At 37.7% G+C, this 25,328-nt stretch overlaps 1 protein-coding gene across 1 annotated transcript in view; it reads right to left on the bottom strand.

Annotated features, from left to right (window-relative positions):
* Positions 1–427: 427 nt before the first annotated feature.
* usp45 (ubiquitin specific peptidase 45) overlaps positions 428–25,328 on the bottom strand; it is a 33,358-nt gene continuing 8,457 nt past the window's right edge. Inside the window, exons 6-18 of the mRNA XM_081388812.1 lie at positions 17,920–18,068; positions 15,811–15,906; positions 15,549–15,679; positions 9,919–10,006; positions 6,379–6,460; positions 6,075–6,166; positions 5,732–5,788; positions 5,501–5,629; positions 4,302–4,962; positions 3,480–3,577; positions 3,110–3,196; positions 2,866–3,007; positions 428–1,853 (exon numbers count right to left, since the gene is read on the bottom strand). Coding sequence (XP_081244938.1) covers positions 1,723–1,853; positions 2,866–3,007; positions 3,110–3,196; positions 3,480–3,577; positions 4,302–4,962; positions 5,501–5,629; positions 5,732–5,788; positions 6,075–6,166; positions 6,379–6,460; positions 9,919–10,006; positions 15,549–15,679; positions 15,811–15,906; positions 17,920–18,068 — 1,943 coding nt within the window. The 3' untranslated portion in view covers positions 428–1,722. The remainder of the gene's footprint in view (positions 1,854–2,865; positions 3,008–3,109; positions 3,197–3,479; positions 3,578–4,301; positions 4,963–5,500; positions 5,630–5,731; positions 5,789–6,074; positions 6,167–6,378; positions 6,461–9,918; positions 10,007–15,548; positions 15,680–15,810; positions 15,907–17,919; positions 18,069–25,328) is intronic.

The raw sequence follows: 25,328 nt of genomic DNA, 5'->3' as shown, positions 1-25,328 counted from the left end.
ATGTCCCAGAACCAGAGCACTGCTTTAAAAATAGACACGGGCTTCAAAAAGATTGCGCACTCTTGTTGGTGTCTTTACACTCGGTTGTAACTGATAACTGTCTAACAGCTTGATCTGAATGTCACAGAATGAGGAGAGGAGGAAGGCAGGAGGACGGGATCGTTTCGGACGTTGCCCTTTTCTGCATTCCACACCCACCTCCTCTTCACCAGTCAGCGACATGGTCTAAAACAGCACGGCTTTTCACCCGTCATGCGGCATCGCAGCCGTGGACAGTGAAAATGGCATCCTGGAATTTGTGGCGACAGCGGAGATTAATGGTCGACAACATAGAGAGATAGAGAGAGAGAGATAGATAGAGAGAGAGAGAGAGATAGAGAGAAGACGCCCATAAATCACAAAACAGTTCAGCCCACTCAAAGGTTTTTGTCAACTAAATGTATTTAAATTATTTTAAACGATTTATACTAGATTATATTCACAAAATTCAAGCAAAAGAACAGCTTGAAGAACCCTGAAGCCTTGCACACCACACAAATCTATGGTGTTACAATATCTGCCCAGGAAACAGAATAAATAGTATTGAACATGATTCATTTTTTACATACAATTATGTATAATTCTAATCGGTATATACACAAATCATTCTCTTTATACTCTTATATGAATTTAATACTTTGCTAAAGGCATGCACAAACAATCTCAGCCTTCATAAACTGTAGGCACTGATCTGATGTAGTCGTGTGTGAAAAATAATAATCTAAAAAACTGTTTTCTATTCATATTTAGTTAGGCATGAGGCAAAGTCCAGGAATATTATACCAACTCCTTAACCATTAGATATTGAGAAATACGTTACATCTCAGCTGTAAATTCATAAAACCTTACAGGAGGGCCCACTCTAACTATTGATACATTACAAAAAAAACAAAAACATGAAAAATTAGTCTTGACCAAGCAAATCAAAGTTAAATGTGCTAACAAAAATAATAAATGAATGAAAATCAACAAATTGCAATTTATTATATTGTTGTCAATCAGCCTTGTGAATGTAATATTGCCTCCTAACAAATCATGACATGATGTTTGTGCAGTGAATAGCTTGTGTGATCCAGTGCAGTTTAAACGGCTTTGAAAGCAACAGCTGCATATTGTGCTGAGTTTCCCTTTCACAACAAAGGTTATAGACTCTTTTGGCACAATCCTCCCTCTCATATAACATATTCTATACATATTTTTACCCTAAATTACTCTTTGGCAATTTCTCCAGCAAAATGAACACACACACACACACACACACACACACACACACACACACACACACACACACACACGCACACACACACACACGCACACACACACACACGCACACACACACACACACACACACACACACACACACACACACACACACACACACACACACACACACACACACACACACACACACACGCACACAAATGTTAAACTCAAATATTAGCTGTAAAATATAAATAACTTAAATTTCAGAATATTATTTTACATCAATATTAATAGCTCCCAATTTGAATTCAGATGACCTTGAGTAATGAATGAGTCAAAAGTCCAAGCTTTCAGTATATGGAATCCTTCCTACATTAAAATAAAAGGATATAGGCATGCAGTAAGTGCTCGCGGTTGACTGAGCTGATATTGCCTGTTGCATTCATCTGGATCGTGTCACATTCACGTGGCCGCACGGCTCTATAGCAGTTCTTCGTAGAAAAGTAAATAAGCTTGAGAGTTCAGCACTCTAGACTCCGGTACAGTCTGTACGTTGGTGTCGCTAACATACACCCACTGGCCTTGTGGGGCTGAACTGGCCTCTCTGGAACCTAAAAAAACATACAGAGATGTTGGTATTCAGAGGAACACAAAGAGGCTGAGATGAGGCTGAACATCAAAAACACATCCAGATTACGCTACTAATGATCAGTGTTATTATTAAACAGCGAAAAACAACCAAGTGAAGATAAAAAATAGGCTGTGAATTAAATAAAAAATAATTCATTGAATTTTTTAATCGCACCTAATATTAAAACTTGTAAACATTGAAATGAAAATGTATGTGCATTTAAAATAAATTAAATGCTTGATTAAATGTCATTTTTTCTTTGATTTATAGCCATTTAACATTATATTTGAAATCAATCATTTACTCTTTAAGTGCAAATCATCAGATTACCATATTTGTTCATCAGTTTTTGACAATCAATCTCATAATAACCTTTAATTTGAATAGACCCAAACAATCATCACCTGAACCCATTCTAATAAAATGTCACATTTCGAACACAATGTGATACTTCACGAGTTATATACACATCCCTGCAGATTTGACCCTCTTTATTCACTTTTGTCTTTTCTGGTTCTAAAAACGCAAACACAAGAACGACTGGAAAAAAAGCATGGAGACAAAAGGGCAAAATGTATTTGCCCTGCTGCCTTTCGAAGAGTCTTGCACTCTCACCTTGTACCTTCATTACAGCAATTCAGCTTGAATTTGTGCAGTACAACAGTTAACTACCGAGGGTACACACTCTTTTCTCTCAGCTCTCCGTGGGCTTTTCACTCTCTATTCCAAATGCTGCTGAAAGGCAGGCTCTTTCCTTGAGTATTGAGTAGAGAAGAACGAATCCATACTGTATATCGACAACAAAAAAACAAATCTGATTGGCCTTTACTGAACGAGCTGCATCTTCAAGGTTGTGGTGAATGGGGGACCAATGCCAGGATAAAATCAACCCTTTGTTTACCCACAGGTTATTCAGGCCTTTCAGAACCAGCTGCGAAGAAAACATATTGACGCACACATGGAAACTATATACTGCCTTGAAGGCATTGTACCTGACTGGTTCCTGCGCTGCTCAGGTTTACGCTGAGGCGTGCGGACCTTCACATAGGCCGCGTAGTGCCCACCTCGCATCGATCCGCTGTGTTCCACAATGCCATACAAGCTGTAAAGCACACGCTCTCCTGACCCGAGGTTCTGCCACACGCATAAATACTAAATTAATACCGCACACTTACACGTTAAAGAACCGCGCAGATTCATAAATCACTGATCTTTATGTAGAACTCCGATCAGTACCTTACAATTGGCAGAGCAGAAAGGAGCCAGGTCCAGCATGAGAGGAAAGTCCACATGTCTATTAACTTTCCTCAGATTCATCCCGGCCTGCGAAAGTGAAGACAGCTCAATCACTGCATCGGCACACAAAGCAGCACATAACATAACCTTGCTTGGAAAAACATGATTATAGATGTATTTTTTTTTTTCTAAAGTATGCTCTGTTAATAGACTCTGAAGATGAAAATGAGCATATCATCAATATAAACTTGACATTGTCTAGTAGTGATGATATTGTTGCAGTTGTGTTTATGTAACAAACTGGCTCAAATGACACAAAAATTTACTTTTGCAACGCAAATGACGAGTGCAAGTTCTATGAGTGAAATACCTGGTGAAAGCGTTTGAGGTGAAGAGTGACCACCGGAGGAAGCGCAGAGATGAGCATCTGTTTACGGGCACTGGTGTACACTTTCTCAGCCTTCTTATCTGAAACATACGTATAAAACAAGTGACAGGCAACAAATGGTGTTAAAGAGAACTACACACTCAAGCTTTTTGACAAATTTACCAGCCATAAATATATCTTACCACCCATAAAGTGTTAATTCTGAATCTTGACTACACCACAGAAAGCATAAGGAGGGAACAAGGCATTTTTTTAATGAATGAATAGGCAGAAATTGATGACAGAAATTGCAATGCTTAACACGATGGCAAGCACATAGTTGGGCCAAAAAAAAAAAAAAAAAAAACTTAGAATGTTTTGTATTTAAAACAGCTACATTTTAGACCTTGGGCCCTCATAAATCACAAGCAGAGCCAGTTTCTGAGCATTAATTGTCCATTAATTGCCAGATCAAACTTTGTTTGGCACATGTTTTATGAATATGGCCAAATGTTTGTTTGATATACTGGTGAATAGTATATCTTTACATATATTTCATACAATACATTTCTAAAAAAAATTTTTTTTTTTTTTTTTTTTTTAAGTCTCATGCACACCAAGGCTGCATTTATTTGAGCAAAAATACAGTAAAACATTAATACTGTGAAATATTATTACAATTTAAAATAACTTTTCTATTTTTACTATATTATAGTATACTATTTTACTAATATGCTGATTTGGTCCTCTAGAAACATTTCTAATTATTATCTATGTTGAAAACAGTTAGTATTGCTATGAGAATAGTTCTGTGAGAATACACACCACTCCTCTTCATCTGTCTCTGCCTCCATTCAGTGCAGTTTTCACAAAGCAGTTTGTTGTTGCCCATGAGCAGCTCAACAGAGGTGAACTGATGCAGACAGGACTGTACCGAGCACTCTTTAGAGCTGGGGGTGTAGCTGTGACAGAGGGCTTGGAAGGCCCCTTGGTGGTGTTGACGGTCTCTCTCCCGGATTTCAGTTGGTTCCTCTGGGCTGTGGCTGACCGGCAGAGTGTCGGTGGAAGTGTGCACTAGGCCCAGCTTGGACACAGCACTGACAAGCTGCTCTACAGCACCGCCCTGCTGAGGTCTAATGGGGGCTAAGGGAGTGTGGCTTGTACTCAGGTTAGGTTTTAGACTTGGATTGTGTGCCGTTGTGGTTGCAGTCGTGGTGGTTAAGACTTTATCTGATGTGCTACTATGACCGGATACAGATGGGATACGAGGAGACCATTCGCTCTCAGAGGCCTCGCTGTCTGCATCATTACTGCTGTCCAGAAGGTTGGAGTCTTTCTCACTGCAGTCTGATTGGCTGCCCATCGTATCCGCCCGGTAACTTGCCAGGCCACGACCAGCCACACAGAGATCCTCCTCTTGTCGGCTAGAAACCGAGTCTGCGCCTCTCTCATCGTGAGAAGTGGATGAATGGCGACCCTGTAGCTTCTGATCACATACACACACATATAAAGTCACATTAAAAACAAGGATGCTAGGAAGCACATAAATTACCATTCAACCGTTTAGGGTCAGTAAGTTTTTTTTTAAAGACATGAATATGTTTATTGAGCAATTAATGCATTAAATTGATCGAAAGTGACAGTAAAATTTATATTTTAAATAAATGCTGTTCTTTTGCTATTCATCAAAGAAAGATGATAATATGAGATGTTTCTTGAGCACCAAATCAGCATATTAGAATGTTTCTGAAGGATCATGTGACACTAAAGACTGCTGAAATATCCGTTTTGCCATCACAGGAATAAATTAAATTAAAAATACATTCAAATGGGAAACCGTTATTTTAAATTACAATATTATTTTACAATATACTTTTTTTTAACTGAAATTCTGATAAAATAAATACAGCCTTGGTGAGCATAAGAGACTTCTTTCAAAAACAAAATCTTACAGACTACAAACGTTTGAATGATAGTGTATAAGAACTGCATAATGCTTCTCTTACAATAATGGATCCACCAACCTGTCCGCTCAACCTCCTGCTGTTTCGATTGGCTTGTGAGTGGGCAGTTGACGAGTCATCATGAGAGACCAGACCGTCTTGCTCCCGCCCACTTTTCCCCAGTCTACCAGCGTTTGTGGGCTTAGAGATCTGGGCAAGAAAATAGACAAACCCTCAAAAGAAATAGAAGTACAATAAAGAAAGAAAAAAATGTTTTACAATTGTGGAATGACAAATTAAGGCTGCTCTCACCCTTTCCTCTATGATGGGAAGGGAAATGTCAATGAAGGCTTCCTTTACTGTGGAAATCTAGGAGTGAAGCATATAAACATATATATATATTGTGGTATTCAGAGAGACTCTAAAATGTATCCCATATGATTTGTCTTAAAGCAGTCCCTTTATCACTGTATTATTTAAATAAATACTAGATCTATTAATAAAATAAAAATATTGCAAAATATTATAACACACAATGAATATATATAAATAACATACATATACATACATGCACATATAGATATTTTATTAATTTATCAATATTTATATAATCTTTGTATCTGGACATTGTACATTACAAATGAGAAATGCTCACATGTTCACACTCTTCACACATTATTGTGCTGGTTAGCTCTCCGACAAAAATCCGATCTACAAAATTCATTTTCACTCCTTCCTTTCCATAAGCTGTAGAACAAGAAAACAAGCAACAATTATACACACATACAACTGAAATATGTATATTAAGCAGAACACAAATAATAGATCATTTTTTAAATGATCATTTAAATGTAAATTGTGCCATTATTTCTAGACGCTTGTGAATGCAAGCTGTCACTAGATGGCAATATTGTTCTGAGTGATGTAAAAAGCAGGTGACAGAAGCAGAGGTGGAGCACCCTTCACTTGTCGTTTTGTCTCCTCATCAGCTGTCTTCTCCGTGGGGTTGTTAAAGGCTTTGAGGATGCCTGCTTTAATACGCTGTCAATGTAAACACAATGTGATGCCACTTTGTTAGATAATGAAGCTCAAACAGTTGCTGTCACAAAAAGCTCCTTTTATAATTTTCAAAATAATAGAGGCACAGTAAAGACGTTTGTATCTTTTAATAATGAAAAGTTGACATTTCAATTTAAATAAAACAAACTGTCAACGTTTTATTTATGTGTGAAACATGTTCTGTATTTGTCAATCGATCAAATCAAATAAGACATGACCGTTTCCCCCTCAGACTTTAAACCGTTTTACCCTTGGATGTTTTTTTTCTCAGGTTTTTGTTGCGGTAAATTAACTAAAGGAATCGCAAGGCCATGAACACGTGCACATGGTGAAAAGTAAATGTGTGCTTCACATATTTACACAGCACATGCATTGTATATCCCATGTATGTGTGGGCATAAAGACTTTCGAAGGCGAGTGTCGCTGTGCTCTTAATGAGAGGTGACATGGTCAGTGACTGTGTTGGTGAGAGAGCTGTTAGAAGACACAGTCACAGTAAAGCACCAATCAATAGATAATTGGCCGTGGTGGCGATGTCTGTGGGGCTCGACCAGTCTCCCCCATTGTCCCGTCCCCACGCTCAGGACTGCCTATTTAGGTCAAAAGCCTGGTTAATCCCCTTCCTTCAGCCAGTCAACCCCCCCAAACCCCCCATCTGTGTCGGACCCCTCTACAACACACACTAATTAATCACACAAACACACACATACCCTAAAATAACTAGGCCACCACACACTCTTGAGAAGTTGAGCCCACTTAAACGGCCCCTTTCTTAGCAGTTTTATTCAACAACTAATTGGTGATAATTCATTGATGTTAATTAGCATATTGTGAGCAGTGATCCTATTGGCTAATTGACATAAATATTGTGGTGTCCATGTGTAGTGATTGGCTTAAGGGGTCTCAGCACTGTTACACCGTAGCTAAGACACGAATCAAAGCATTCTGAAGCTTGCGTCTATAAAACAATCGATCAAAATCACAATGATCTTGATTGTAGCCCCAACTATTTTAGAAATTTACATGATTTTTTTTTTTAGCAAAAACTTGAATGAATATTTCACTTTCACATCTTTAGATTCATAAATAAGTACATAACTATATATACAGTACATAGTTTTTTTTAAAGAAGTCACCTCACCAGATTATTATCAAAAATACAATAAAAACTTCAATATTATGAAATACTACAACAATTTAATTGTTTTCTATTTAAATATATTTTAAAATGTATTTTATGTCTGTGAAGGCAATTACTCCAGTCTTCCGTTTCACTTCGGAAATCATTCTAATATGCTGATTTGCTGCTCAAGTAACATTTTTAACTATTATCAATGGGAAACGTTGAAAACAGCTGTGCTGCTTGATATTTTGTGGAAACCGTGATACATTTTTTTTTAGGATTCTTTGATGAATAGACAATTAAGAACAGCATTTATTTGAAATACAGTATGAGTCTTTCATAACATTAAAGAATTTTATACTGTAACATTTGATCAACGTCATGCTTCCTTGCTGAATAAAAGTATTAATTTCTTTCATTAAAATAAATCTTACTGACCCTAAACAAATATAGTGAATGTAAGCACTATTTATTATGTGCAAAAATGACATATGACAATTACATTCTACCATTGTAACAACAACTTTTACAATCTAAAACGAAATATAATGCTTTTTAAAACAGCAAAACTCACTAAGTAAAAAAAAAAGAAAAAAAAAGTTACCTGGTAAGAAGAACACACATCCTCTCATCTGAGATTAATAATTATATTAGCCTACATTTGATGATTACTCTCTTACACAATTACTCTCTTTTCCACTCCTGGCAGCAAAATGGAAATATTTGCATGGCCTTCTAACATTTACAGATGGAGAACATACTTGTGAAATGTAAGATATGCACTGAGGAAAACACCACATCTCAAATGCATTAAACAGCGCAAGTATCTGTTAGAGCATTTGATGGGGCAACCGTGTTAAACTACAAGCGTTACCTATATCTTACAAGTTATTTTGAAGCGCTTAAAGGGTTAGTTCACCCAAAAATGAAAATTCTGTCATAAAATACTCACGCTCATGTCGTTCAAAACACATAAGACCTTTGTTCATCTTCGGAAACACAAATTAAGATATTTTTGATGAAATCCAAGTCTGAGAGCTTGCTGATCTCCTATAAACAGTAACACAATTACAACTTTCAAGGCCCAGAAAGGTAGTAAAGATGTCATTAAAATATAAAAAACTACAGTGGTTCAACATTAACTTTATGAAGTGACTAGAATACTTTTTGTGTGCTCACGGTTTGGAACGAAACGAGGGTGAGTAATGACAGAATTTTCATTTTTGGGTGAACTAACCCTTTAATATCAAGCATGTCTCATGTTTAGGACAAATTGGATTATGCACTTCCCATGCAGCAGCTCAATCTGTGTCCTCTGCTATTTTTCAGATGCACTCGTATTATCAAACTACTGTATATCGATATAAACAGTATTGCCTTATCCTATTTCGTTTATATATCAATATATTGTACAAACTCGATATAACGCCCATCACTAATGAGGAACATTTAAACCAGATTGTTTCCTGTGTTCTCCCCCTCTGCAGCCCCAAAGTGTGGAGGGAGGGAGGTGGAGACGGACCTACATCACAAAGCCTCAACAAGCAGCTGACTGTTTCCCAGGATGCACAATGAGGCCAGTCGCGCCACTTGCAAGGTTCCTAAGTGGCACAACTGTCCACATTCACAAGTCTGAATGGGCCTGGCTGGCCCTGGGGCTCATCACCCAATGCTGCACCCGCTTTCTTAGAGCAGTTATGGCCACTGGTGGGGTTGTGTGGGTCTTGGCCCCTGGCACGTCCGTATTAAGAGACCCACAAGCTGTACCGTTCTACAAGAAGCACCCTATCAATCTACTTTGCATCTGCTCACGAGCGGTCAATGTTTCAATGTCAGTATGCAAAAGTAGCCCTTTGCAGTGACTGGTATTGTTTATATATGCACTGAGGAAGACTGAGGGCATAACACTGAGAACAAGACCCCCTATAGACCTGGTATTAACATCAATTTTTAAGCACTTCAATTGAATCAGGACGACATTTCTAGATTTTGACCACAATGCACTTGTAGTTTAAATGCTCAATCTTTAAACAAAAGCTAGGGACCGCCTACTCACCTGTTTTTATATTTAGATCAGCCAAATACCAACTTAAAAATATATATATTTTTTAAATATTTTTTAATACTTTATTTCATTATTATTATTTTTTAATGCATTTTTAAATAATTAATCTGGATATGGAGCAAGGAAAGGATTTTTAACCTTCCCCTAATAGTGAAATCACAAATGGTGAACAGAAGATGATGCACATTTCTGCCAGCTCTAAATGGTCTGATTTTCATACCATGTGTAAGAAAAACTAAATCACACACTCACCTTTGTCTCCTCCACTCTCATAGAGTCCAGGAGGTAGTGCAGCAATTCCTGACTGTCCTGTTGCTGGTAACCCTTAAAGCGAGGGGCCCTGCACACACACACACACACACACACACACACACACACACACACACACACACACACACACACACACACACACACACACACACACACACACACACACACACACACACACACACACACACACACACACACACACACACACACACACACACACACACACACACACACACACACACACACACACACACAGAATGAGATTTCCCGTCACACAAACACATTCGCACAAGTGTAAATACATCTAAAGGGACAAAAGGAGCCAAAGCCATGCAAACACCAATTAGCCACACACAAAAAGCAATCAGCAGCATATAGATGAGTAAAGACGAGAGAAGAATTGACATGATTTTCTCTCAAGGCCTTTTCTCTGCTACATGAGGTCTCTCGACAGGTTTCAGGACCTTAGAGGCAGCTGTTATTTTTCCCTGACAACTTTCATTCACTTTTCATTTCATCATTTAACCAGCTGAGGTCGGTCACACAAATGCAGCCACGCATATACTTTCATATGCTACCAGATATATAAAAGTATTCAAAGTATTCATTAACCAGTTATCTGATTCTACTGAATTTCAAGGCAAAAAATTATTCTCGCTAAAAAAAAAAAAATAAAAAAATAGAACTAACCAGAAGGTCGCGGGTTCGATTCTCAAAACCGGCAGGAAACGACTGAGGTGCCCTTGGCCTTGAGCAAGGCACCTAAACCCCAATTGCTCCCCAGGAGTCACAGTGAATGGCTGCCCAATGTAATTCTGCATGTAAATGTTGATCAATGTGATACTGCCTTTAAACAAACCATTTTTAACAAAGATCAACTGAAAGCATAAGCTATTTCTAAAAAAACATCCTCATAAACCAGTATTTGCCATTAGAGTTCTTTACTGTAATTTTCAGCCAAGATTTTCCGCATATTTTCTAAAACCGACAACAAGAATTTATGGCATTTATGAACAAAAATGTACGGCATCCTAAATTTCGGAGCATCTCAAAACACTTGCCATATTTTGGTGTCCTTCAAACACATTTAATGCCACATGTTCAAAATAACTGAAATTACAGAACAGAACCAGACAAGACCACCCTAAATATGCCAGAGTGGAGGACAGTGGCAAAGTGGGGATGTTCGTCCTTCCTCCCAGCTAACCCAGAGGTAAATCGAATGGAAAAACATCTCTTTAGACTCTCTGCTGGGCAACCCAGGCCAGATGTGGGCCAGCTGTGGAGAACATATGGGCAGCTGGAGCCGGCCCTGCATCAACCTGTTGAGCAGTGAGGCTGGATAGCTGGTCAAGATGATGGGAAGGCCATTTGGTCTGGTGATGAACCCAAGGATAAAGGGGCAAGTCAAAGTGTTGGATCAGGTTAGGACGCCTGACCTGAGGCTGTCCAGATGCTCAATGCATTTTGCTATTACCTGCTAAGCTTGCAAGCACTGTGTGTGTGTGTGTGTGTGTGTGTGTGTGTGTGTGTGTGTGTGTGTGTGTGTGTGTGTGTGTGTGTGTGTGTGTGTGTGTGTGTGTGTGTGTGTGTGTGTGAGGGCAGACTAGGTGAATGGCAGGACGAGCAGTACGGATGGTCAGGCAGTCTGGAACGCCTCTACCATGGGCTGATGAGGTCTGACGTTCTGTTTGGATCTGACTGGAGTGTGTTTAAGAGCGTCCAGCCACCTGCTTCTAACACAGGTCATGAGCAGGGGGTCTGGACACACAGCCTTCTTCCTCCTCTTTCTCTGTTTCTCTCTGCACCACCATTCTAATATATTAATCTGATAAACTCATTAAGAAAAACAAAAAACATTTTAGTTTGGCGCATTAAATTAATCGGAAGTAACAAAAAATACTTTTACATTGTTAAATATCGTTCTTTTGAACTTTCTATTCATCAAAGAATCCTAAAACAAAATACATACAAAATACAGTTGAGTTTCCACAAGAGTATTAAGCAGCACAACTGTTTTAAAATCTGTATATTAGAATGATTTCTGAAGGATCATGTGACACTGAAGACTGGAGTAATGGCAGCTGAGAATTCATATTTGGCATCACAGGAATAAGTTGTAATAATTTAATAATTATCATCATTTGTAATAATATAATTTGATTTTGAACCCCACTGTTTATGTATATTAGATATTCACTAATATAACTTTTTTTGATTGATACCAATACAAATTATTTTTATGTTTAAGTGTCCAAAAACAAATAAGCAGAAGCAATTTTAAAATGTCTCTAGATATCTGCATCTGCCAAACAGTAAGCCGAACATGCTGGTATAGCTCAGCATAAGCAGCAGAACAGAGTGAATGTGTTCTGGAGGGAAGCTGACGGGTGAGATGGGCTCCAGTAGGAGAGGTGGGAGAGAGACCGAGAATGTTCTGGAAGCTCATTCCACTGGAAGAGAAGGCTGAAGGAGCCTGTAGCGGTATGCCCAATATGGCCCTGTCACAGACGGACAGCTGTAACCACTAACACAATTAACAGCGGATGAGTTAGTACCAGACGCCAGGCAGCCCCAGCACACATGCACACACAAGCATACTACATCAGTCGAATATAAAACACTCCCATCTTACACTAAGCACAAAACATACATAACAAACAGTTCTATGCGACCGATCTGTTCTGATTTTGACAATTGATGAACATAAAATTGACTTCATAAATTCAGGTTTTCCAAGAACATTGGAACCCTGTTTTTTCAAAGAAAAAAATAAAACGGTTGCTGATTATTTTAAACCATTTTAAGACATTTTGAGGCCCACTTTGACTTTTACTGGTAATTTTACCAATTAATTATTTGGTAAACAGCCAATAAACTGACAATAACCTGATCATCAACCTTTCTGGGTTTATTTTGTAATAAAAACTGTCTAACGGTACATTATCCCTCACATATAGACAAGAACTAAATGTAAGGAACACAAATTCTGTCGCAGATCATCTAGAAATATAACAAACAACAGGGAATAAATTAAAAACACAATCTGATTTTATAGCTATTTTGAAATAGAGCAAAACTAACGCTAATAAAGGTGAAACCGTTTGAGAAAGCAACCTGTAACCGGCTCAGTTTTGAACCCCATAACATTAGTAACAATGGAGAGAATTTAAGACATGAAGATTAAAAATCGCAGCCAATGTGACTAGAGTCTATTATTCCACCACTCACACCCAGAACATCATTAAAAGTGCTGCATTTCAAACCGGTACATGCTTGAATCTCTGTGCTAACAGACATAAAATAAGTACCATTCCGCCTCAACATGAAATATGCAAAGGGTTTGAGAGCTGATTACGATACAAAATTCAAATATAGTTACAGAAAACATAAGATAAGGCCTTGATTCAGGCTGGGACCCTCAGTAGCACCAGGAGCAGTGTGTGGTGAGCAGGGAAGGCTGCTCACTGCTCTTTGGACCGCTGTTGGCGCTGGTGCTGCTTATCTGTCCAGCTGGCAGTGTGACCTGGCCCTCGACCAACCATGCCAACAGCACTCAGCTGTGTAACACACACAAACTGACACACACACTACTTGTTCTTCACCCATTTAATGGTTGGTGTTCATCCCACCTTCAAAAATACTGTCCTTTAAAGCACGATGTCTCAAAAGATGCCATTCTGCCACATTGTCCAACAACGCAAATGTACAAGATGGTGTTCAAGATGGCGCAGTAGTTCAAGTACTCCATTTAGACCAGCAGCTGTGACCCACAGTTTGCCAGTCAACAAACGCATTAAACAAACAGGATATTTCATGTCAAGGACATGCTGGAACGCACAAGCGCACACACATAAACTGTGCAGCACAGAAGGCCTTCACTTGACCCTACGAGCTGCTGCTCTGTAGTGCTGAAAGTGTGTGAATGTGGGTCTGCTGTGCAGAGAGCGAAATTAAAGGTGTATGCGAGGCAGAGAGAATCAGTGTTTTAATGCTTTCACATGTTAGACACCAGACTTGTGTGACTAGAGAGGGTGACAATTTTGCAAAAATGATCAGTCTCAACCCCAATAAAGTGTGGATAAATGGTCAATATTTGAGCTTTTGAAATAAATCACATCTGCAGAAACCATATGTACTGTTGTTGAAAAATGTTAGCTGTACCTGCAAAACATAAATATGAATATATATATAAAAATATATTAAAAAAAAAAAAGAACTTTCATGGGGTGCACTTACTTTTTTTTTTTTTTTTTTTTTCAAACACTACTGTTCAAAAGTTTGGGTTCAGAAAGCAATTAATTATTTTATTTAGCAAGGATTTTAAACAGATTTAATTGATCAAAAGTGACCTGATGGAGTTTTGGTTCCTTGCCACTGTCGCCTTTTTCACCTTTTTTCACCTTTGTTACCATTGGCTTTCGGCTTGCTTAGTTGGGGACATTAAATTTAACATTTAATTTAATATTCAACAATAATATTGATCTGCCTGCATTGACACCATTATATGAGAACTGAACTGAGCTGGACGACGTCATCACGGTTTTCTCCAGAGCGGCTATACATATAATTGAACTAAATTAATAAAAAATTTTACAACAAAATGAAACATCACTGAACTTACTTAAGCTGGACTCTGACACTATTTTCTTCTGGAAACAAACTTTGTTGCAGTAAATGATTAGTTTTTACTGTATTTTTGATCAAATAAACAGCCTTGGCAAGAATAAGAGATTTCAAAAACATTTAAAGAAAAACTTACAGAACCGAAATTTTTAAATGGTAGTGTATGTGAAAAAGTAAGTACACCCCAGGAAAGTTTTGTACTTTTTCAACATAATTGGGAATTTTGAGTTCTTTGAGACGTCCTGAAGCATCTTGTGCTCAGCTCTTGAGACGGCCCAGCCAGACCAGATTGTTCTGAAACCTTTATTTTTAATCTATTTTAAGTGCGGTGAAATTTTCAATAGCTTGGAAAATAATTTCAACAAATGTCCTTTCTGAGAACATTACAAAATGTACAATCCAAGTAGTACTTGCAAATTATATTGCTTTTTATTTATTATCATTAGCAAAATGCCAATGTCTATATGTTAAAGAAAAAATATAATTTTTTCATGGGATATACTTACTTTTTCACAGCATTGTACGTGTTTTATGCATTCGTAATGGCTGATGTGATGTGATGTGATGTGATGTGTATATGCTCAAACGAATTGGTGTGCTCAAGGCTGAGATGATGCCAGGTGAGCAGGGCACACATGTACACATATGCAAACCCACAGGTCTGATAAAGGCACAGTACCTGAGTTAATATCACAGAAGCACCAGAGAGACACCCAACTGGCCTGGCAGGCTCCTGTCTGAGCCACCCAACCATTCAGCACGTTCAAACAACATTTAAACAACAGCCAGTGAACCGTTTAGCCAGTACACGGCATAAAGATCAACCCCTGAGAGCAGGGAACCAACCAACCATTTAAGCTCAAAACAGGCTTGAAACTGCGTGGCACACAGTGACAATCAATTAGCCACAATTAGATCCACTATCCCACACAGGTTTTTGAGACTTTCATAGTACATATTTACAAATGGCGGCAGTGTAGACATACTTCTGACAAAGCTGGTTGAAAAGGATCTTGGGTGAGACAGGCCCTTTCCCAGGCTCCTTCATACTTTGGAGGAACAGAAACATGGCCGAGGTGAGGGGTTCCGGGCTGGGCAATGTCACAGTTAGTGGCCCCTACAAGAAAGCATAGTAATGATATCACATCTAACATACAAACAGTGAGGTTTTCTGTATATTTAAAAACTAACATGAATGAGATTATGAGAGAGACTGTTCTAGTCCAGTTCAGTTTAGTTGGAACATACCAAGTTAGTCTCAGCAGAGGGGCAGATCTTCATCTTATGGCCTTTTTCCTTGACGTCTTGAATTAAGTCATTCAGCATGTGAGTCTGGGAGAGATTCTAAACCAAAACAAACAATGGAAAAAAGTTAGCTATCACACTCTCCGCTTATATATGTGTGTGTGTGTGTGTGTGTGTGTGTGTGTGTGTGTGTGTGTGTACTTCAGATGCAAAAGCCGCTAAACGCCACCTCCGTCAAAAATGAGATTAACGATATGGAGCGAATGCTCTACGCACATAGCATACACTCATCAAATACTTTTGCTTCAAACCTGCAAAATCCCAGCCTCAGCCCATTCAGATATACCGGTTCGTTGGCAGAAACCTCTAAAAGCTACTTCCTTTTGCCAGCAAAAGCCTCTAAGTTCACCTAACCAATCAGAAGATGCGAATTGAATCACAATTTCAAGATGAATGATGAATGAGCCAGCGTATGAGCTGGCTTTCAATTATCGAACTGCAAGTATTTATCCTGTTTAAAGAGATTTTTGATGTTTTGATTGAACTAAAGATGTTTAGAAATTTAAACAGTTTATACAAGAAATGTAAATTTTATGACAATGGATTGTTAAGATTTGACTAACATCAGTTTAATGTTTACTGACTTAATGCACTTAATGCACAACTTACTTAACAGTACACTTTTTATAGTTATTTATTCTTTATTCTTTTTTATTTATTTTTAATACATCATAATTTTATATTTATTTTTATTTACATTTAATATTGTATAGGCTATAGGTTATTATATTTTAAATATTATGTTAATATATTTGTATTTATTTTGAGCATAGTAGTGTAGTTACTCTGCGTTCACAGCGGCGCTGGCGAGAGCGGCGCAGTGCGTCTTGGACGGTGAGAGCGGCAAGGAGAGTTGAAGTCAGGTCAACTTCATTGTAATAAGCTATGACGCAGTTCAGCGGCAACCAACAAGAATGTAGAAGTCCTCCGTCTGAGAGGATTCCAGAGAACGCAATCCTGTAAACATTGGTTTAAAAAGATCACGCTTTTGATCTACGTCATAGCATCAGAGCGTCCCCGAATCTTTCTCCGGCGTCGTTGGCAGGGCGGCGAGAGAGAATTTTGCCACTCTCGCCGGCGGCGGTGTGAACGTACAGTTATTGTATCAAGTCTTCTATTTGTCTTCTGTTGGTTGTTGTTATCCAACAAAGTGTGCTGTCATTATGGTTATGCTGTCTGAATTATTTTTTTGACTATATTCATATACCTTTCATATACCTATTCAGAAAGGACACTGAAGAGTGACTGGAGAGAGATATGATGGGATCGGGAAATACGGACGTGGTGTGGCAGTAGTGATATTGCAAATGTTTACTATGTCTTGTCCAAAGAGGTGGACTTAAAGGTTTTTCCTAATAAATAAATAAATAAATAAATAAATAATTCGCACATGGACTAAGCCGGTTTTGCAGAAATATACCAATGAATTGACTAAAGTGACATTTTTGAAAAGAAAGTATTTCAAAAACTGACTAATAACCTTTTCATTGCCATTAAAACTAAACATTGGAGCCTGATAAAAAGAAAAGCTCATTTAAAAGAAAAATGTCGGACAGACTTAAGAGGTTTTTGCATATGAAGTCTTCATATATATATTTATATACACACCAATCAAAATTCTGAGCTCAGTAAAAAAAAAATTTTAAACAAAATAATAGCAGGTATGCATTCAATTGATCAAAAGTCATCCACAAAAACATTAAGGAGCATCACTGTTTTTAACATTAATATAAAAATAAGAAATGTATCTTGAGCTCCAAATCAGCATTTTAGAATGATTTCTGAAGGATCATGTGACACTGAAGACAATATAAGATAACTTTTAATATTATCAAAGCAGCAGAACAGAATTGTACTAATTGAATTATCAATATTATTAATGAACAACAAAACTACAAACTTGACAAATATTTAAGATATATTAATTTAATATTTGTGGTAATTAATCATTTTTTTTGTATCCTTTGGAAAAACTGACACACAAAACGGACACAAACAAAAGTTAAAAGTAAAAGTAAAGTGAGTAATGTGAGTTCTCAGACAAGACTTTACCTGCATCACAGCATTGAAGAAGCAGGTGTTGCCCAGGTTGTTGATGCCCTTGACCGGGATAAGTGTGCTATTCACTGGACTCTTCCCTCTCTGAGTGTCCACATACTCAGCGGATTCCTCTCTGAGCTTGATAATTTTTGAGGTTGTTGCTAAAAGACAGGACAGAAATCAAGTTAACAGATCTCTAGTCAACACACTAAATAGTAAAGTAGGTTATCTACAACCAAAAATGGAAAAAGGCAGAAAACTCGACTTAAACTTTAAGACAATTTATTTGACAGAAATGAAAACAGATCTTCTGTTATATGAAGATCGGGTTACGTTTCTCAAAAGCATTGCAAGCCTACGTAGATCGTAGAACCACTGGCACCATTGGTCACTACGATCAACTTGGCTCACAATGCTTCTGAGAAACGCCGACCTGGACTGGGCCTGGTCTCAGTGTGCGCTTGATTTTCTGCCGCAGAAATGGGTTAACATTCTGGGTAGCAGCTGGGAGAGGCTGCAGATGACAGCTGGATAAAAGTACGCTGGTTAGGGAGCAGGGAACAAGCACAGCTGCTCCCCGCTACTGCCACGACTCTGCGGGAGCTTCTTGGCCCAGGCGGCTAAACACAAGGCCCGCAGAGAGAGAAAGAGAGAGTTTTTCTACACAAAAACAGCTAAACTCCAGAGAAATGACGGGTGCACTGCCCTAAACACTCAGGAGACATGAAGGCAACCTGCATGATAATTCAGAGCGAGCAGTCGGTCCTGTAAATAACTCTCAGTCCCTCAGAAGAGAGGCTGATGGTGCCAATGGCTTTCAACAATAAGGAAACTTATACAATAAGGAATAAAAAAATACAGTAAGGAATTATTTTATCAATGACTTCTAACAATGGCTACTTTGAGCAAACATTTATTCAACGACAACAAAAAACATTTGGAAAAATAGTTGGAAAAAATATTGTGTTCTAAGACCTATTAAATTCAAATGACACAGAATACTATACACAATTCAACGACAAGGTCATAAAAATAATTTACAATTATTGAGCAACAACTTAATATTTATTCAGTATTTTTTGTTCTGCATTGTGTACCATCTTTGATCATCTAGCAATAAATATATATTGCATAAAGTCTATTTAAATACTAAAACAAAATAATATCAATGTCATTTAAAAGTCGTCTCAATTTGTGTATGTGTATCGTCTCAGAATGTATAATAAGCTATGACGCGGTTCGGCGGCAACCAATCAGAATGTAGAAGTCCTCCGCCTGAGAGGATTCCAGAGAACGCAATCCTGTAAACATTGGTTTAAAAAGATATAATATCAATGTCATTTAAAAGTCGTCTCAATTTTGTGAGTCTGGTGAATAAATAAATAGTGGATATCCTGTACCCAATGACATGCAAAATACATGGTATGTATTCATGATTGAAAATGAGACAACTACATCCATTTAACTTTTTTATTTGTTAGCTTAAAGCTAGTTATCATGGATCTTTGCATGGGGGTAAGGAAGAAATCTCCAAGATGGACCTTGGTGAAATAGGGTTGACGTATTTTTCAATAATGAACATTATGAAGTACACCCCTTAATTTAGCCTTTATGAGATAACATTACCTTGCATTGATGCATTGACAAATTATCTGCATTTTCCACTGGGCAAAAAAAACAAAAAAACAGTTGCAACTCAGTGGATTGTACAGAATGGACTACATATACACAACATATACATAACAACAACAAATTTTCAGGCAATGTTTGTATTAAAGATACAACTAATTTACGTGTGGGGAAAAATGCAGTTTATTTGTCTGCCACCACTTATTTATGTTTTGATTTGGTGGATTGTTGACAATCTGGTTGGTGGCCTTTTGCAACAAGGCATTGGACAAGCCATAAAAAAAGGTTGAATTCATCAAGCTCAGGACTCATATTTTTTTTTTTTTTTTTTATTGTCACTGGCACCATTTGTGAAGGAGAACACAAGTGTTCTGTCAAATTAAGCATTAATGAACAACTGCAAGCACCCAAGGCACTGAGAATGAAAGTGAAAGTCAGCATGGTGCTGCTTGCCACAACTAAATACTATTTACACTCTTTTGAACTATTATTTATACAAAAGCAAGAGCACGGCCAATTAAGGAAATTAAAAGTACTTATTTTATGACCAGCTCAATATTATATTTGCATTTCAGAAGTCCTTATATATATGTATATATATATTTATATATACTTAAACTAAACTAATATTTAAACTAAATATTTAAATTCTATTTTCCCATTAAATAAACATCAAAATTAGTTACATTTATAAAATGAACAAATATTTAATATTAAAAATATGGCGCAATGGGTACCAGGGTTTCAAGTAACAGATTGGAAATTCAGACCAAACTGAACTATCGCTAGTTTGGGACCAAATGTTGTTTTGTAGTTACTGATCAAATTAAATTTGCCATTAATTATTTTCTTTCTTTGTACATCTAATGCTGTAAAAAATGTAATGAGACACAAGTGCATCATATTCATGCAATGTGCCCCAAATAACTTCAAAATGACTTGAAGTAATTCATATCATATAGATGAGTGCAGGTTTTGTACATATCTACAGCTTGTTCTTCCCTCAAGTGGAATAATATGCCTTACTCTTGTGTCCCAATTGGTTTATTCTTGCATGAATGATTTCTGTTAAGAAGATTTGATAAAATTGGCAATTTAAGTAGGTATGATGTTTACATGCCATAGTGTGCATTGATTTCCCCCTACCTCTTCAACTCTACCTCCTGTTAGAAAAATACACCCACTGACACACTGTGAACAACATGGAATATGATGTATTGAAGGTCATCTTTTGGACTAACTACACAAAACCAAAGCACTTATAAAAATTTTCCTTTGCATTCTCGCACACACAAGAGAATTGAGAATATTACAAGAAAAAGACTGTTGAATGGCTGTGTAGATGGTGAGATGTTTGCATGTCTGGCGAGATCAACTCAAGACCTGTCCTTGAATCTTGAATCTCTGCTTGGACAATACCAGGGGTCTGAAACATAGATGAATTTAAAAACTGCTTAAGACTGCAGTATATGCTCTTAACCCTTCAAATTTGGTCAAGCATATGATGGGGTGGAAAAGATCATTTCTAACAACAGGAGTGCAACTAAATATCTTGTGTTTTCTTTAAGGTTCAGCTAACATTGCTGTGTGTCCACAGGTTCATCTTATTTAGTCCCCCGTCCAATCCATATTGTCACACTGCCACATCTGAGGGAAAGTCCAAGGACAACCAATGTTCTCCAATTCAGGTAGTAAATTGGTTTTCCTTTGTGCAATAATGCTCTCCAGAGCTGCCCCAAATGTTATGCAGATCCACACACACTTATTGTACAAACTGCCCCAGTATAAAGCCCTGTTCAGGAAAAATTCATTAAAATCTGAAGTGGGCAGCTTCTGTGCCCCCATGATTTTCTCACAGGGGTTAATCAGGCATCAAAACAATAGACTGGAGTGCTGCTATTCCTAAGTGGGGCCAAAAGCATCTGGAGCGCTACACGAAAACATCTGGAAGTTTGTCTGTGTCCATACAGCCTTTCGAGAGGGAGCCCATATGTCCATGAACACTGTGGTGCAAACAAGTGTAGACTACGGGGACGCACAGCTCATACAATGAGCAAACAGGAGAACGAGCGAGAGTGATGTCAAAAAAAGTTACTTTTTGCATTTTGTCGGTCCCATTTTTTTAGTGCACCAGGAGAATAAATGGTGCAATGTGGGAATGTCTATGGAGTTGCATCACATCTGGGCCCGCTGATCAAGGTAAACAATGTTCAGAGAGCCATCTGCCAGCGTGGCAGCGAAGGAGATACATAGAGGGGACTGGGGGGGAGGACAGTGCCCTGAACAAGCATATGGAAAAACAGATTTTTCCTCTCCCTGCAGCAGTTAGCGAAGGCAAATGTCAGCATGCACCACGGCCACGCTTGACTGTCCTGAACTCGGCACCACCACCTGGCTCTCCTTGCTCAGCCACCGAATATGGGCAGGAGTGACACTGTGGAGCATGTCCCCAGGGCAGCCTAAACGATCAGCAATCCACTCCCCACTCCCCACCCAGTTCTCTCCAAAATGCACAAGCGCCAAAGTGAACTGTATGTGGTTTCCTGATAACTGCATTAAAAGAAGATCTTCCCTCAGAGATTTGAGGCAAAATAAGAGCTGTGAAACCCTTTAATTACTCGCCCTCACAAAAAAGGTATTTAGCAGAATGTCTAAGCTGTTCTATTCTATACAATGAAAGCGAACAGTGACCACAGTGGTACCTGGTCCCCATCCACATTCACTGTATATAAAAAAGGTTGTATAGAACACAGTTTAAAAAAAGCAGGCATCAATATTAACATTCTAGCAGAGTTATTTTATCATTATTTATATGCGATTATTGTATTTATTAATATTTTGAATCAGCTTTTATTTTTAGATTTTCAGTTTACAGTTTAATTTCAAGTTTTAGTACTTCAGTGTGCTTTTGTCATTTTTATTAGCTTTTGTTTTTTATATTTCTATTTAGCTTTAATTCTTAATTTTTTAGGTTTAGTAATTTTCATACATATTCAACAAACTGGGTAACATTTATATATATATAAAAAAAACCACTTTTCATATATTATACAGGACCGGTCAAAAGTTTGGAAACATTAAGGTTTTGTAATGTTTTTGAGAGTAAAAACTTTTGCCGAGGCACAGCGCGGATGAATCCAATGTTTTGAATGTGGCTGTCAGTCACTGCGCCGGTGTGGATACTGTCTTTCGGAATCACAGATTCTCCTTTTTGGAAGTATGACCAACATAAGAATTTTCACCGGAAAATGTCTTCTGAACAAGTAACATGCACTTTTGTTCTGACCAACTAAGGGAAAAAAAAGAATTGCAGTAATCGCACTGATCAAATCTAACGACCGCTTATCATATCACATCAAACCGTGCAAATTATACTTTGTTCTCAAATTGTTAATGTTAACAACATCAGCATTGCGTGACTACATTTAATGCCCTTCCGATATTATTGTTTTCACATGGGCCCGGTTGCAGTCTCTTTTTTTCTGTAGCCACTCCTAAGTCCGAAGTCTTTTGCGTTTTACAACGGGTGAATCTCCCAGTTGTCACTGGTGATTGTCGTTTGAACCTTTCTGGACCCACCATCAAATTTATAAGTTTAATTATATCAAGCGCTGTGAGAAAAGGCTATAAATCTCCACCTCCAACATCCTCACAAGCAATATAGCCTACTAGCAGAGACACCTTCTTTATGTGTACAGATGTGACGTAATGACGCAAAGAGATGCTCAAATTTACAGCGGAAATCCACTAGGACCACTGGAATTACAAACATTATTACAAGCTTACCGTTTTGAATCGAGCTAAGGCAAGCAGATAGTTTTAAACACTGGCTGGTTACGTACTTGCTCAAAAATTTATTTGGGATAATTTTTAACCCAAAAAAATTACGGAATGCAGCTTTAACAATAACAACACTGCATTCTGGTCCATAACTGATAGCAGTCAAAGAAAAAAAGAAAAAAGAAAAAAAAAAGTAAACTCAATCATCAAGTGAATTTAGGCATTACAACATTATGTTGTGCATAATAAAACATTTATATTTATTATTTATGATTTCCTGAAGATTATATTAAATAATGCTATTAAACTAGTTTTAAAAATTCAGTGTTAGATAGGGCTGGGCGATTTAAATCGTGATATTGTTATGCGCATCTCGTCAGTAAAGCCGGTTCCTTGATTAGTAGTAAATCGCCATCACCTGCTTTCAGATGGAGTGGCATTCACTACAAAGAGCCGTAGTTCACTGACAAGCTGAGCCATATCGCATTAAAATCGAGGACGTATCGCCAGCGACAATTAATGCGATATGGCTCAGCTTGTCAGTGAACTACGGCTCTTTGTAGTGAATGCCGCTCCATCTGAAAGCAGGTGATGGCGATTTACTACTAATCAAGGAACCGGCTTTACTGACGAGATGCACATAACAATATCACGATTTAAATCGCCCAGCCCTAGTGTTAGATAGTAATGTGGGAAAAATATGGGAAATGAACATGGCAAATTAAATAACCAATATCACTCAAAATGAATAATAATTAAAAAAGTCTCTTATATCGTCCTATAACCTATATGGTAAGACATTCTGCTAAATATTATTTTTTTGTGTTTTTCATGCATAAAAGATAGTCATACAGGTTTGTAATGACAAGAGGATGGAATGACATTTTCATTTTAGGTGAACCATTTACACTAAACACCATCATACTGAGAGAATTTATTTTTTTATATCTGCTTTTTGCATACATGACTCCAAAAGGTCATAAAGCATGAAAAACATCACAACAGAGAACTTTTCAGAGAAGAGTCAAGCACAGATTTATAGAAATTAATGCATTGAACATGTACACTATTCATTCAAATCTTCCCTTGTTTCTCACAAAGTGAAGGACAACTCTCCTCAGGCTGAAGACAGCAAGCAGTCATGAGGAAGGCCGAGCAACACCAAATGTCTTACTAATTTGTTAATTTGTTGTGGCCATGGGGCATGAAAACCGTGCTTCATTGCCATCTGAGGCCAAGGGTATCCAACGTCTTAATTCCTTCATGCACACACACACACACACACACACACACACAACGCGCTGTTCGCGTTGGCCCTGGATCGACCTAAATAGAAAAGCATTCTCCCACCCGAGGCTAACCATCCTCAATAATCAACAAGACCTAGCAGTAAAATTCTCAACATCAATAGATTAAATGTAAAACAATGTTTAAAAACCATCCAAGTGTATATCAAATATAGGCTAATTTGAGATAGTCAATGTTTTTCAATTTATGAGTAAAATAAAGCCTGTGGTTAACATAATTTTAACGTTATTTTCTAAAACATAAATGCTCTTCTAAAACTGCACACACTAACACCCAAACTGTCTTATGTAGTGACGTATTAGAAACATACCTTTAAAAAAAAAAAAAATATATATATATATAATAATAATCATTTTTGGTATGGGTGTGTGTAATTTACGGTGTAGAACAAAGTAGCGTCAAGTTATGTTTACCACACGCTTTCTTTTACTCATAAATTGAAAAAACCCATTATACAACCCCAAAGGAAAATCTCGAAGGAACCACTGGCAAATTAGTCTTCGGAGTTCTGACGTCATCCCTGCATCACTCGATTTAGGAGGCATTTAGTAGATTTGGAAGTAGGAATGCACTGTGTTAAAAGTTTTGGCTAATACCAATAAGCTGATAATTATTTAATATGCTATGATCGACAACATAAAAATTCTATACTATTTTGTCCAAATAAATGAAAAATAAAACTACAAACTAAATTTTTACATTTG

Source organism: Scardinius erythrophthalmus (assembly GCF_964197995.2).
Source record: "Scardinius erythrophthalmus genome assembly, chromosome: 16".
NCBI classification, from domain to species: domain Eukaryota; kingdom Metazoa; phylum Chordata; class Actinopteri; order Cypriniformes; family Leuciscidae; genus Scardinius; species Scardinius erythrophthalmus.
Note: the sequence above shows the minus strand (reverse complement) of the source record. Positions and strands in the feature narration are given on the sequence as shown.